This window comes from Chaetodon auriga, chromosome 21 (assembly GCF_051107435.1).
Source record: "Chaetodon auriga isolate fChaAug3 chromosome 21, fChaAug3.hap1, whole genome shotgun sequence".
Classification (NCBI taxonomy): Eukaryota; Metazoa; Chordata; class Actinopteri; order Chaetodontiformes; family Chaetodontidae; genus Chaetodon; species Chaetodon auriga.
Window position 1 is genome coordinate 583,922 of NC_135094.1, and position 14,735 is coordinate 598,656.

Sequence of the window (14,735 nt, forward strand, 5' to 3'; positions counted from 1 at the left end):
TGTCAGTGGGAGACCAGGTCCTACTAAAACAAGACAAAACTGATAAGTTCACAACAACCTTCAACAAGACACCACACAAGGTGATCAGCAAGAACGGCAATAATGTGGTTGTTGAATCACCAAGTGGAGCGACCTACTCAAGGAACATTACATTCGTCAAAAAGTACTACACGGAGGATCCTACTCCTCAATCATCCAGCAAAACACAAATGACTTGGACGGAGAATGAGGAGAAACAAAACACACCTGACACAGAGTCCGACACAGAGACTCATACTAGGGTGTCCACACCTAAACCTGCTACACCTGCAAGGTGTGAGAGACCCCGCAGGCAGACCAAACTGCCACAGAAACTGATGGACTTTGTTACTAAGTGAGGAGCCTGTCTGGCATTATATATATATATATATATAAAAAAAAAAAAAAAAAAAAAAAAAAAAGTGTGCCAGATTTGTTGTTAGATTCTGTGAGGTTTACATATACCTAATGTCTACAGGGTGAATTTTTTAACCTTGGTTTATTTTTGATAACAGGGTGACATTTGGGAAAAAAAATGTAATAATTGGGTTCTGTATGGAAAAGAAAATGTATTGGTATTGTGAAGGGAAAAAAAATGTTCAATTTCACTGATGTTTTGTGCATGGTACAGTGGAGTTTAATTCCTAGTAAGGGGGGGATGTTATGTATTGATGTTCTTGCCTTACTGGTGATGTCATATGCAGGTGCACTATGCATCCTGGGTAACGCTAGGCATCCTGGGTAGGGGGATATACGGGCGCGAATGCAGCCAGCAGTATGTATACAGACCAGAGTGCTCAATAAACTACTTCACTGTTTAAATATGGAGTTGGTTCTTTGAAGAAGTCAACATCAAGTCAACAGTTATATTTTGTCATAGATGTTCTTGAGCTGTTTCAAACCTAATTAATGATTTAGATTGAGAATGTAACTTTTGCTGAAGCAGCCACTGCTTCTAACGTTAGTGACCAGCGGACGACGCCCAGTCCGTCCTGAGAGTGATTTCAGTTTGCCAACCCCTGGCACAAGACAACAAGTCAGGCATCACGTGGATGTACTTTTGTTGACCAACTGTTGTATTGAGTCTCAAACTGCATGTTTTTGATGCTTCCTGGATCCTGAAGAGGAGTTTTTGCTGAGATCAGGACTCATTCATTGGTTCATAACATTAATTTTGTTAGAAGGTGAAATATTAAACAAACATTGTCTGATTAGGTCTAAATGATTTTAGTGTTTTTATTTCAGTGTCCGGCCCCCAAACTGTCTGCTTAGAAAAATTCTTGTGCTTGGACAAATCTCAGTGAGGACCCCTGATGATTGGATTATGAATGGATTTTTATCTTCATCATTCATTCTTTATTCAGGTTGTGGGGCTGCAGGTTGTCAGAGATGAACTGTGCCTCTCTGGCCTCAGCTCTGAAGTCCAACCCCTCCCATCTGAGAAAGCTGGATCTGTTCAGCAACATCATGCAGGATTCAGGAGTGAAGCTGCTGTCTGCTGGACTGGAGAGTTCAAACTGTAGACTGGAGACCCTGAAGTCAGTTCAACGACTTTCCGTTACTGCTCTAAATCTTTGATGTTCAATTCACAATTATAAAATATATTTTCATGTTTCTTTCCTCTACATTTAGTCTGCAGTCACAAAATACATCTGTTTCTTATAGGAAATGTACAAAATGTTGACTGTTAGTTATTGCTCCACATTTATAACCTGAACAAATCTGATTGAACTGTTTGAAGAGAATAACTCAGGGCTTTCCAGTTAATTCGTATGATGTTGTATCATGTGTTTGCGGTCGAAAATGGTATGGCCTGCCGCTCCACCCGAGCACCTGTTAACAGAACCCATATCAAGGAGTCACACCACGCCCACAAAACATCATCAAACAATCAATTTCATTCATAAATTTTGTACCACCCAATTATATGAGGACCTTTCAATAACATGATTTAAGGAGATTGTATTTCAAAAATCATCATAATAAACCCACAACACAAATACATGATGTTTCAACATATTCATGATAAATAGGAAAATAATAATCATACCAGGAAATATGCAAAATGGCCTCTACACTGTAAATGGATTTTTTTCTTCATCATTTTTTCTTCATTCAGGTTGAGATGGTGCTGGTTGTCAGATTTCAGCTGGGCTTCTCTGGCCTCAGCTCTGAAGTCCAACCCCTCCCATCTGAGAAAGCTGGCTCTGACCAACATCGTCATGCAGGACTCAGGAGTGAAGTCGATTTGTGATTTTCTGGAGAGTCCAGACTGTAGAGTGGAGACTCTGAAGTCAGTTCACTGACTCTCTGTTACTGCTGTGGATCTTATGTGTTTATTGAGCAATTGTTGTGAATTTTCTTTTGTTCATATTTTCATGTTTTTTGTACTAAATTTAGTCTGCAGTCACAAAATACATCAGTTTCTTAAAGAAACTGTACAAAATGTTGACTGGTAGTTATTACAGGAAACTACTGTTTATAATTTTTGGTAAATGGTCACATCTGTGATGAGGACAGAGTAATGCTGAGCTCCACATTTAAAACACATCTGATTGGATCATAAATGGATTTTAATCTTCATCACTTTTTCTTTATTCAGGTTGTGGCGCTGCAGTTTGTCAGAGATCAGCTGTTCTTATGTGGCCTCAGCTCTGAAGTCCAACCCCTCCCATCTGAGAGATCTGGACCTGAGCAACAACAACTTGCAGGATTCAGGATTGAAGCTGCTGTCTGCTGGACTGGAGAATCCACTTTGTAAAATAGAGGCTCTGAGGTCAGACACCATTTCTTAATGGCCGATACTGATCTTTAGTCACCAAGTAGAATGATAATTGATATTTGGAACCGCTACACAATATATTTACATTAAAAATGAAAATCTTAGTGTCAAAATTTAGAACAACACAAAATCCAACACGAACACGAGACTGTGTTTAAATGCCTTCAAAGTTCTGTTTAAATTTGTCTGAAAGCGGTGATTCAAGGTTCAAGCCCTTTTCGTGCAACAGAAGGAAGCAGCTCAATCAGCCAGAATTAAAGTGGCGAGCAGCAACAAACAGTTTTCAGGTTTCACAAAGGTGAACAAAGTCAATTACTTTAAACCATTTCTTAATTGAATTTACACAACAATCACTATACCAAGATGTACCCTCTTGGCTTCCTTGATGGACATCTGTAGGTCATATGTGGCTGCTTTAGAAGTGTCTGTTCCACTGAGTTGAAGGCGGTGGTCCATGGTATGAGTTTATTGTGAGTCTCCCACATGAATTACTGAATTGCTGGCACTAATTTACCTGAACTCAGATTTGGCCAACAAACAGAGTAAAGCAGGGTTACTTTCTCAGGAATGTAGATCTGGCACTCATCCTGGATCTCCAGCTGCAATAATCCAAAGAGTCATTTTATTGCCTCCACATCTGCCATGGAGATTCCTCAGAGGGGGAGATGAAGGAGGAACATTGTCTTCTGACATCACATAATTTACTCTTTTGTCAGGTTGTGGGACTGCGGTTTGACAGAGGTCAGCTGTGCTTCTCTGGCCTCAGCTCTGAAGTCCAACCCCTCCCATCTGAGAGAGCTGGAGCTGAACTACAACAAGCTGCAGGACTCAGGACTGAAGCTGCTGTCTGCTGTACTGGAGAATCCACTTTGTAAAATTGAGACTCTGAGGTCAGTTCACTGACTCTCTGATACTTTTGTAGATCTCATATGTTTAATTCACAACTTAATTTATGTTCATCTATAACTCACATCCATCATTATCTTTACCCTAACCTAAACCTTATTCTAACCCTGACCCTTAAACCAAGCCTGAACCTTCAAACAGCCTTTTGACAGCAACATGTTATTGATGTGTGTTGACATAGATAGATAGATAGATAGATAGATAGATAGATAGATAGATAGATAGATAGGACTTTGTTGATCCCACACCAGGGACATTTAGTTATTACAGCAAGCGGGTTACAAAAAGCAGGCACAGTGGCATAAGAGGTCAAAAAATAAAAATATAAAAGTTCACAATAAAACAGGATAGAAAAAAGCGTCTATATACATTTGTACAGGTTATTAAAAGTAGCAAATGCCAAAAGAAATCTAATGCCATAAAAAAGTACCGCGAATACAATTGCACCCGAATAAAATAGTATTGCACCTGGGGAAATACTGGGTCTATGTATATGTGCAACATATACAGTTTGTAAGTACACGGTATACGGTTGCCGATATGGATAATAAATAGTGTTATTGCACAGCTGAGAGACGTATCCAACTTAAATTTAGAGATTGCACCGGGTGAAATGGATAAATGTGAGCAGACATTAGCAATTGAGCATCTATTAGCCTTGAACAGTAGTGCAAAATCAGAAACAGGTTTATGATGTAGAGATGAAGAAAGAAGGACAGTGTCCACACAGTGCTACATTACATGATGCTGGAGTTAAATAGTCTGAAAGATGTAGGAATAAAGGACCTGCGGTAGCATTCTTTCTTACAGACTGGATGCAGCAGTCTGCTACTGAAGGAGCTGCTTAAACCCCCCACTGTCTCATGCAGGGGGTGGGATGGGTTCTCCATGATCGATGGCAGCTTCTGAGCAGTTGCAGACGACTTTGGCCCCTCCTGTACAGGGCATCTGTGGTATTTGTCCAGTCCAATTTGTTGTTGAGGTGAACACCCAGGTATTTGTAATCCCCCACAATCTCAATGTCCAAGCCCTGGATGTTCACTGGTGTAGTCTGTAGTACATTCCTTCGGAAATCAATTACCATCCTCTTCGTCTTGCTGGTGTTTATATGCAGGTGGTTCAATCCACACCAGTCGACGAAGTTGGTGACAACCTCCCTGTATTCCAATTCGTTCCCCTCTGATACACATCCAACAATGGCTGTGTCATCGGAGAACTTCTGGATGTGGCAGCTGTTGGTGTTGTGTCTGAGGTCCGATGTGTAGAGGGTGAAGAGTAAAGGGGAGAGCACTGTCCCCTGTGGAGCCCCCGTGCTGCAAATTACCACATCAGACACGCATTTGCGAAGCCTCACATACTGTGGTCTGTTGATGAGGCAGTCGATGGTCCATGCAGCCAGGTGACAGCCTACGCGGCTCCTTCCAGCTTCCCCCTGAGCAGTGATGGTTGGATCATGTTGAAAGCACTGGAGAAGTTGAAGAACATGACCCTCACCACGTTTCCAGTATGCTCCAGATGGGAAGGAGATTGATGGAGCAGGTAGATGACTGCGTCCTCTACACACGATAGGCAAACTGTAAGGGGTCCAGCTCGCTGCCCACCAGGTGACAGAGGTGATTAAGTATAATCCTCTCCAAGGTCTTCATGAGGTGGGAGGTTAAGGTTACTGGCCTGAAGTGGTTGGGCCCCCTGTGGTGCACGGTCTTTGGGACAGGAATGACACAGGAAGTTTTACAAAGGGCAGGAACTCTCTCCAGACTGAGGCTCATGTTGAAGATGTGTAGCAGGACCCCGCAGAGCTGATCTGTGCAGTCCCTGAGCAGTCTGGAGCTAATGCCGGCCAGGCCTCTAGCTTTCCTCACCTTCATCCTCCTGAGTTCCTTCCTCACCTGGTCAGCTGTTATGGAGAGGCTGGGGGGGGTGGGGGGTGGGGGGTGGGTGGGGGGTGTTAGGGTTAGGGTCACATCTGATTGGATTATGAATGGATTTTAATCTTCATCATTTATTCTTTATTCAGGTTGTGGGACTGTGGTTTGACAGAGATCAGCTGTGCTTCTCTGGCCTCAGCTCTGAAGTCCAACCCCTCCCATCTGACGGAGCTGGACCTGAGCAACAACAAGCTGCAGGATTCAGGAGTGAAGCTGCTGTCTGCTGGACTGGAGAGTCCAGACTGTAGACTGGAGACTCTGATGTCAGTTCACTGACTCTCTGTTACTGTTGTAAATCTTATATGTTCAATTAACAACTCACCTCATGTTGATACATGAACTTCATCTGTTAAGTTGTAAATTTCCTTTTATTCCTTTTGTTCATATTTTTGTCTTTCTTGTACTAAATTGAATCTGCAGTGATAAAAGACTTGTGTTTCTTCAGCTCTTAAGACCCAACAGCCCGGCTGCAGGTCAACAGGTCGGCCGTCTGTTGACAAAACTGTTACGTTTAAGCTTGGACTCATGCCTCACTGGAAAGTTAAGATTCTTGTGATTCAATTGGTGAAAACCATTTCAATATACAATCACAACAGCAGCTACAATCAACGGCAACATCAAACAACCGATGATAAAATTGAGGCAACTCACTGATGAAGTTTCATAGTAATCCACTGATCAATGACAAAGATCCGGTCACATTGGCAAAAATCCAGATGATCCGACGCTGTAAGATGTTTTCTCTAAAACAGTATAATCATCCATAGAAAGCTGGTTTATCATATCAAATCAACCGTCATGGGCTAATCTGATATGTTTTAACTCCAGTAAGCCTTCATATGTAGGCTGCATGTTGGTCTCAAGATGGCCGCTGCATTCTGAGCTATCGATTGACACCTCAGCTGACCAGTCAGAATCTTCCATGTCATGTCCACAGCCAACAACAGCCACCAGGGTCCATGTTGAAAGGAGGGCCTTGTTCTCCTCTTTCATGTAAAGGTTGAGCCAACCGATTGTGCAGATGACTGATGCTTCGTACAGCCAATGAAATTCCAGAAACGAGGATATGATGCTTCAGTGGTAGTTTACAGTCAAATCAAGGAATTCAGTACAAATAGGGATATTACACAGGGTTTAAATCATAAATACAGTAATGGCCTAAATTGAAAGATTTATAGCCTAAATATAAGTATAGATACCCATAATATGAATAAAGATGACCTAAAATAGATTACCTGAATATAAATATAGATGTTTATCCAGACAAATATAATAAATGGCCTTTGCTTAGAAAATCATACATGAAATATGCATCTTGTGTGAAGTTGTTATACATCATTGATTTGTTATCAAAGTCAGATTTATTTTGATTTGTACATCATTTCTTCTTTATTCAGATTGTGGTTCTGCGGTTTGTCAGAGATCAGCTGTGCTTCTCTGGCCTCAGCTCTGAAGTCCAACCCCTCCCATCTGAGAAAGCTGGACCTGAGAGAGAACCAGCTGCAGGATTCAGGAGTGAAGCTGCTGTGTGAGTTTCTGGAGAGTCCAGACTGCAGACTGGAGGGTCTGAGGTCAGTGTTTGTGTGTGTGTGTGTGTGTGTGTGTGTGTGTGTGTGTGTGTGTGTGTGTGTGTGTGTGTGTGTTTGTAAAGTTTGCTAGCACACATCAGGCTGCAACAAAACTAGTACTACCAGAAGTACTGACACTCACTGACATACCTAACAGAGTAATGTCGAGTTTTGGCTCGTGTCAGTCAGATCTGGATGTGGATGTAGGACATGGTACGCTGGTCCTATTTTATGTACAGTTTGAATACATCAAGGCCTTGTGGTAAGTAGATATTGATCCTGAGTGTTCAGCATGTTTCTTCCTGATGCAGGAAGTACATCCTCTGTTGCACCTTCTTGATGATCGATGCTTAGTTTGAAGTCCATCTTAGGTCCTGGGAGATGGTGGATCCCAGAAACCTGAAGGTGTCCACAGTGGAAACTGTTGTTGTCACTGACGAAGGCCGTTGGGTTGAAACAGCAGATATGAGATATGATTCATACATGACGGAACTTAAGAATTGAACATTTTTTCATTTTGCCTTTGCAGAACTAGCTGTGATTTACTTTAATGCAGATTTTGATGTGTTGCGTCGCCTTTATAAAATATCAACACAAGCAGTTTGTGGCACACCGTAATGTATTGATGACCATGCTCTGCTACTTGGCCTCCATCACATCTGGATCTCCACTGGAGTGGAAGCTGCAGTCCAGTACAGGTGGTTGATGATGGATGTTTTCCACAGCTTCTGTCACACCTGCTGCCATATGCTGTATGTGCTATATGTGCTGTCGAAGCAGGCCTTCCTCTATTCCCATCAGATACCAACATGCCTGTGCTGCACATCTTGTGCCTTCCCCTGTTACAAACGTTTCAGAAGACACAAACGTGTTCTGTGAGATTTAAGGATTACCTGACGTCCTTTGTGTGACTGATCCTCGTCTCCTGTGCAGCGGGTGTTACTTTTTTCATACGGTCAGGCACCCATTGGCATTTAGAGGACGGTGGATCCGTCTTGTTGTTCCTGAACACCCTCCTGTTCCTGACCTACTGATAGAGCCTCCTTGCTCCTGGTGGATGCGGTCCACAGATGCAGCATGAAGTACAAGATCCTTGGCTGAATGCACGATGCTTCAACATCGGACAGAGAGGAGCTCCCTGTTTATGGCTCGGATTAATTCTAGATCGAGCACATGAGACTTTCGTGCTTGCTGCCTTCTTCACCCCTTGCAAACTGGATTTTATGTTTCTGACACAAACTTGGCTTCATGCTGGTGAGTTTACCCATTTTCCAAAACGTCTTCATCCTGAAGGTGCATTCCTTGCTCCCTCAGACCACAGGTAAGGGTTGAAGTGTAGGGTTTGTATTCAAATCCACCTTTGACTGTGGACAAACTGACACCTACTCCAGCTTTGAGCTGTAGCTCTTTGAGATAAACTTTTCTTTTTCCATGCTGTGCTCAGTACGGTACCATCCACCACAGTTCTACAGGGACTTTATGTAGGACTTTGCAAAACTTCTTGGGAGGGGTTATGTTAAAATATGATGATTTCATCATATGTTTGCTGGGGTCCCAGACTTTTTGAATCTGACTGACTCTCTAATCTCACTCAGTTGGTGACGAGTCAGACACATAAAGAGGGACACACTCTGGACTTCATATGGTTTATGTGTATGACTCAGTGATATTTGTGACACATGTATATCGGATCATTGGACCTTTGTTCTTGGGTAACAACTTGCAGTCCTGCAGGCTGCCTGTATTGCAGTTTTCTATGGCTTTTAAAGACTCTGTGCTTCATACCCTGGATGGCTATTGTGATCTCAGTGCTGAGGAGATCACCCCCTCTTTGACTCCACTTGCACTAATATCTTGGACTCTGTTGCTTCAATTTGGACAAAACATTCTAAAGCACTTTCAGAGCCGTGGCTGAATGATGGTACTCTCACTCTCAGACGCTCGTGTGCTGAGACAAAGTGGACAAGCTCCAAGACTCCTGAGGAATTTTACTGGACTGCTCAATCAAAACTTCAGAGGGCTGTTAAATCGACTGTGTGTTTCACTACAGATGCAGTAAATAAGTCTCATCTCTTCACCTGCACGAGATGCAACCAGGCTCAAAAGCTAGCTAGCCTGTCCCAATAGGGGAACTGTGGACTTGATGTCCTGACAGGCTGGTGTTAAATACAGTGATTCACCGCCATGGAAAGTGTTGAAATGTAATGGAAAATGACAGAAAGCAGACAAATTCACTAACTTAAAACCAGTCAGACTGCTTTGTTCTTTTTTGCTCTCATGAGTTGTAAAACATATTAAATCCTACTCGACTTCATCATGAAGACTCCATCATGCGACTATTTTTATCGTCAGTGGTTTAGTCCATTGACTGTGGCAGAGCAATGTTGAGCACCACATTTAAAACCTGAATATAACAAGAACATCTACAGTGGATAATTACAACATTAAAGCAGTGACAGGTGAACTAAATAACTCTGGATGTTACTTTGACATGTACCTCCTACAGAAACACCGTCCTCGTACTCCCAACCTGTGATTTCAAACAGGAACATTGTCTTTTATTGTAACAACATTTATTCTTTATTCAGGTTGGATGACTGCAGTTTGACAGAGGTCAGCTGTGCTTCTCTGGCCTCAGCTCTGAAGTCCAACCCCTCCCATCTGACAGAGCTGGAGCTAGACAACAACGAGCTGAAGGATTCAGGAGTGACGTCGCTTTGTGATTTTCTGGAGAGTCCAGACTGTAGACTGAAGAGTCTGAGGTCAGTTCACTGACTCTCTGTTACCGTTGTAAATCTTATATGTTCAATTAACAATTGAACCGAATTCATATTCATACATAACTCACATTCATAATGTTTTAAATTTACTTTTCTTCATGTTTTCATGTTAGTTGAAGTAAATTTAGTCTGCAGTCACAAAAGATTTCTGTTTTTTAAAGAAACTGTAGAAAATGTCCACACTTACATTTGTATAGTTATGAGGACACTCACTGACAAACTGCATTCCCCAGCCCCGGACCCCAGTCTTTACCCGAACCCTTAAAACCAAGTCTGAACCTTCAAACAGCCTTTTGACAGCAGCATGTTATTGATGTGTGTTGACATGAATAGGTGTATGAATGTTGTGCTGACATTTGGATGATGTCTGTAGAAGGCTGACATTATGATGATCCACAATAACACAATGACAAAGTCACTCTGCTCATTTTAGGGAGAAGCTCATTGATGAGGACAGAGTAATGTTGAGCTCCACATTTACAACCTGAACACATCTGATTGGATTAGAAATGGATTTTAATCTTCATCATTTATTCTTTATTCAGGTTGTGGGATTGTGGTTTGTCAGAGGTCAGCTGTGCTTCTCTGGTCTCAGCTCTGAAGTCCAACCCCTCCCATCTGACAGAGCTGAGCCTGAGCAACAACGAGCTTCAGGATTCAGGAGTGAAGCTGCTGTCTGATTTTCTGGAGAGTCCAGACTGTAGACTGGAGAGTCTGGGGTCAGTTCACTGACTCTCTGTTACTGTTGTACATCTTATATGTTCAATTAACAATTGATCCTAATTCATATTCATACATAACTCACATTCATAACGTTTTAAATTTACTTTTCTTCATGTTTTCATGTTTGTTGAACTAAATTTAGTCTGCAGTCACAAAAGATTTCTGTTTTTAAAGAAACTGTAGAAAATGTCCACTGTTATCTGTTGTCTCATTGATGAGGACAGAGTAATGTTGAGCTCCACATTTACAACCTGAACACATCTGACTGGATTAGAAATGGATTTTAATCTTCGTCATTTATTCTTGATTCAGGTTGAGTCACTGTGGCCTGACTGAGGTCAGCTGTGCTTCTCTGGCCTCAGCTCTGAAGTCCAACCCCTCCCATATGAAAGATCTCTGTCTGATTGGAAACGACCTGCAGGATTCTGACCTGAAGCTGCTGTCTGATTTTATGAATCAGACTTAAGAACAGCTGAAAATCATACACTTCTAACGTTTCTAATAATGAAACAGTATGAGAAGGTAATTCAGCCACGTTGTGTATTGAAGTGGGCAAATCAATGAATCCCACCACAGGTGACGTGAGCACATTCAACTTCAGCCTCCACAGAAGCCTTTTTCTGTTTGTTGATTTCTTCAGTCCTTTGACTTGCAGCTTGTTCTTCAGGAAGGCCTCTTGTTTTCTAACAGTTCTGTAAAATGTGAGAAATGCTGGTCTTTGTCCTTCCACAGGACTAGCATTAGAGAAGGAGGGGTGTTCCTCCTCACATCATTACAGGAGGAGACAGACCTGGTCAGCACATGCTGTCTTTACTGTCTGACATTAACTCAGTGTTCCATTGGCAGTGCTGGGAAAAAAGTGTAATTCCACTACTTCTGGAGGTAACTAGAAATGTGACTAATTACTTTCCTGGATGAAATCCACAATTCTGCAAACAGAAACAAAGAAGAGGGAGCAGATCACTCCGGTCTTCACCAGCTGTCTGTATCTTCCTTCTGCTTGCATAGAAATCTCTGGACGGTTGGAGACCAGCCAACATCTCAGATTCTCTGGTATCTCGTGTTCCTTCACCAGCATTTAGATCCTCTACTGCTGGTTTCCTTGTTTCTCAAAACTCCACCAAAAAGAAAAGTGGAGCTGCAGCTTTGTAGAACCTGTTGTGACCTTTTTCTAGCACCATTTAATATGATGTGCATGCTTAATATGGTGTCCACATTCTGCTTTTGAATGACCTTTTATGCCTTTAAATACAGTTATTGGCTGATCTTTCAAGTGGTGTGCTTTCTCTGCTGAATGCTGAATAAGCTGTTTGCAGTCATGCGAAGATAAATCCAGATGGAGGGCAGGAAGTGAAAACCGCAATGGACGAGTTGGAGGAAAGTTCTTACTGTGCAAGTTCAGATGAAAGTACGAGACACAGGTATAGACATAAGCTTCATGCAGCTCAGCATTAATTTGACATTTAGCATCAAACAGTTCCATTAAAAATGTTCAACCTGTCTCGAGGAGTTTCCTGCCTTTAGTCATGAGGCTGGAATTGCTTTCTGTATCTCTTTTATTGTGAAGAAGCCACCGGAAACAGATGCTAGCTTCTCCCACAGCCTAATGTCAATGTCAGCTTCTTCAAGAGGTTCACGTCAGTGTTAGCTTGCCTGACAGGCTAATGTCAGTATTGGATTATCCAACAGGCTAATGTAAGTGTTAGCGACATGTCACCATCAGCAGCAAAACGAAGAAGAAAGAAAAAGTTCAGAACAGGAACGTGGAAAAGAACATCTTCACACAGCGAGTCTCCTGTTGCCTCCTGTTTCATTCCTTCAAACTGGGAGGACTTCTGGTAGATGCCCTTCAAAATAAAGGGACGATATGAACTTTGAAACTGGGCTTAATGTCATTGGAATTGACATTCATCTGTCATGCACCCTGACCGAAATCATTCATGAAACACCATGAACACCTATGTGAAGGGAAATATTTAAATGTACATAAATCTGTTTTTCTAAAATATACAGCTATCTGCAGGACATTATAAGACCCAAAACTGTGCTTGTTTGTTTGTTCTGTTGTTTTCGTTGTTCAAAGATCGTCTTCTATTATTCAAGGTGAAATTGGACTCTAGTATTTCCAGACTCTTGAAAATAGGCCTGCGTCCATCTATCAAGACAGTAGGCTGCTACTACAAGCAGTTAGTAGAAACTACGTTCAATCATCAATTTATGGTTTTGATAACAACAGTCACCCAAAGACTGTTGAACTCATGATGGGACTGTTCTGTGCATTTCTTTGTGGAGACTTCGCTTTTATTCTGAAGGGCTTCACCAGGAAGTGTGCCTGTTGTTCCTGACCCAAAACGTTGATGACGGAAGTTTTATGTTATTACTCTGATTATTTATCACGAGCTGAGGATTAAAGTCCAAGAGCCACGAAGACCAGGAGGAAGATACGAGAAAGAGACGAAGATACAGGTTAGAAGAACACGAACACACACACACACACACACACACACACACACACACACACAGAGTTGGTGTGTTTTCCTTGAGATTCTTTGACTTTCTGGTGTCCGGTATTAAAGAGCGAGCAGACCGGGACTTCCTCGTCCTCCCCTGCGGCCGGTCCGACGGGTGGAGCCTGAAACTTCTCTGGAGTATTAAACTTCTGTTCCGGTTACCTGCGTCACCTTTGACACCAGCTGACGTCTGACTGACGTCTAACGAAGTTCAAGACCACTCAGCTGGTCTTCACATTAAAAACTCACAGCAAACAGCAGCAAACACTCCACTTCCTGTCTCTCACTAACATCACGGACCTGAAACATCGCGACATTGTGCTGATGCCTTCACGGTATCACGATCGCTGCTGGAATTTCCACGATTACAGTTACCTTCTGCCCGGTAAACTCAATCAATCCAAGCCTCAGCCTCCGGGGCTGAAAAATGGAGCCAACGCTGACGTGCCAAAAACTGCAGTTCGTGAACGACCACTTGAGGCTGTCTCCCAAAGATAAGATAAGATAAGATAAGACATTTTATTTATCCCACGCCAGGGAAATTAATTTTTTACAGACAGCAAGGTTTAAAAAGAGAGGCCTAGAAAAGCCAAGATCAAAAGGACACAGAATAAAAAAATAAAAATCAAATATATATATATATGTGTGTGTGTGTGTGTGTGTGTGTGTGTGTGTGTGTGTGTAAATGCACAAAGCTCATAAGAATACTGTTGCTGGTATTGAGTTGCACATGAGAAAAACATTGATGCCTAAATAAATATTGAATTGCACATGATCAATTATGGAAAATAAATACAGTGTTTTGCACTGAAGGAAGAAAAAAATATACAACACAGTGAAAATTGTGCCATATTGCACAAGATGTGATGGATATTAGCATATGTTAGCTTGAATAGCAGTAGTGCAAAAAACAGTACTGGGACGGGGAGTCAGCCCCCATAGACCCTCATGTTAAACTGTCTTTCCGGCATGTTTCTTCATGGAGACTGCGGCCATGTTTGAAACAGTCTGTGAATCAATCACGTGCCTTTATTCTGCACAGTGACAGTTGGTGATGCCTGCCTTTGTTGGTGATGGACGGGCAGAGTTACTTCAACGGGACGGACGGCGTCTACATTCATCCAGTCAAATGTGTTATTTAACAAAGCGCCGACCTGCTGCACTTGTCTGTCAGATGTTGCTGGATTGAGCACAGTCGCACTGTTCCAGCAAACCCTGACTGGTGTCTGATGGACGATCTCAGCCAAGCAGCCTGAAATGAAATGAACACTTTCTTCATATTTCTGCTTGTGGTACTTCTGTGTTTGTAGTATTGTAGTACTGTATCTCCTCACATCAGAGCTGACATTGAGAAAGGACATGAATTCAGGTGTATCATCTCCCATTCATTTGTTCGTTCATTCATTAATTTGTTCTGCTTTAATTTATGGGATGTGTCACAATATCTGTTAGTTTCACCACTTTTTACACAAGAATCCATTTCATACGTGAGACGTAGCAGAATCTGGAAAAGGTTGTGC

At 42.1% G+C, this 14,735-nt stretch overlaps 1 protein-coding gene across 13 annotated transcripts in view; it reads left to right on the forward strand.

Annotated features, from left to right (window-relative positions):
* The window catches only part of LOC143339616 (NACHT, LRR and PYD domains-containing protein 12-like), a 56,142-nt gene that overhangs the window by 26,128 nt on the left and 15,279 nt on the right, over window positions 1–14,735 (forward strand). For 5 of the 13 annotated variants that reach the window (XR_013079340.1, XM_076760918.1, XM_076760923.1 and 2 more), the window contains exon 1: window positions 13,049–13,171. Coding sequence is in view for 8 of the 13 variants with exons in the window: in XM_076760920.1 (XP_076617035.1) it covers window positions 1,383–1,556; window positions 2,138–2,311; window positions 2,621–2,794; window positions 3,517–3,690; window positions 5,724–5,897; window positions 7,032–7,205; window positions 9,791–9,964; window positions 10,528–10,701; window positions 11,018–11,171 (1,546 nt within the window). In the remaining 5 variants the exon portion in view is untranslated. Of the gene's footprint in view, window positions 1–1,382; window positions 1,557–2,137; window positions 2,340–2,620; window positions 2,795–3,516; window positions 3,691–5,723; window positions 5,898–7,031; window positions 7,206–9,790; window positions 9,965–10,527; window positions 10,702–11,017; window positions 11,979–13,048; window positions 13,172–14,735 lie in introns of those variants that run through there. The other 8 variants (XM_076760927.1, XM_076760917.1, XM_076760915.1 and 5 more) reach the window with 6 other exon arrangements.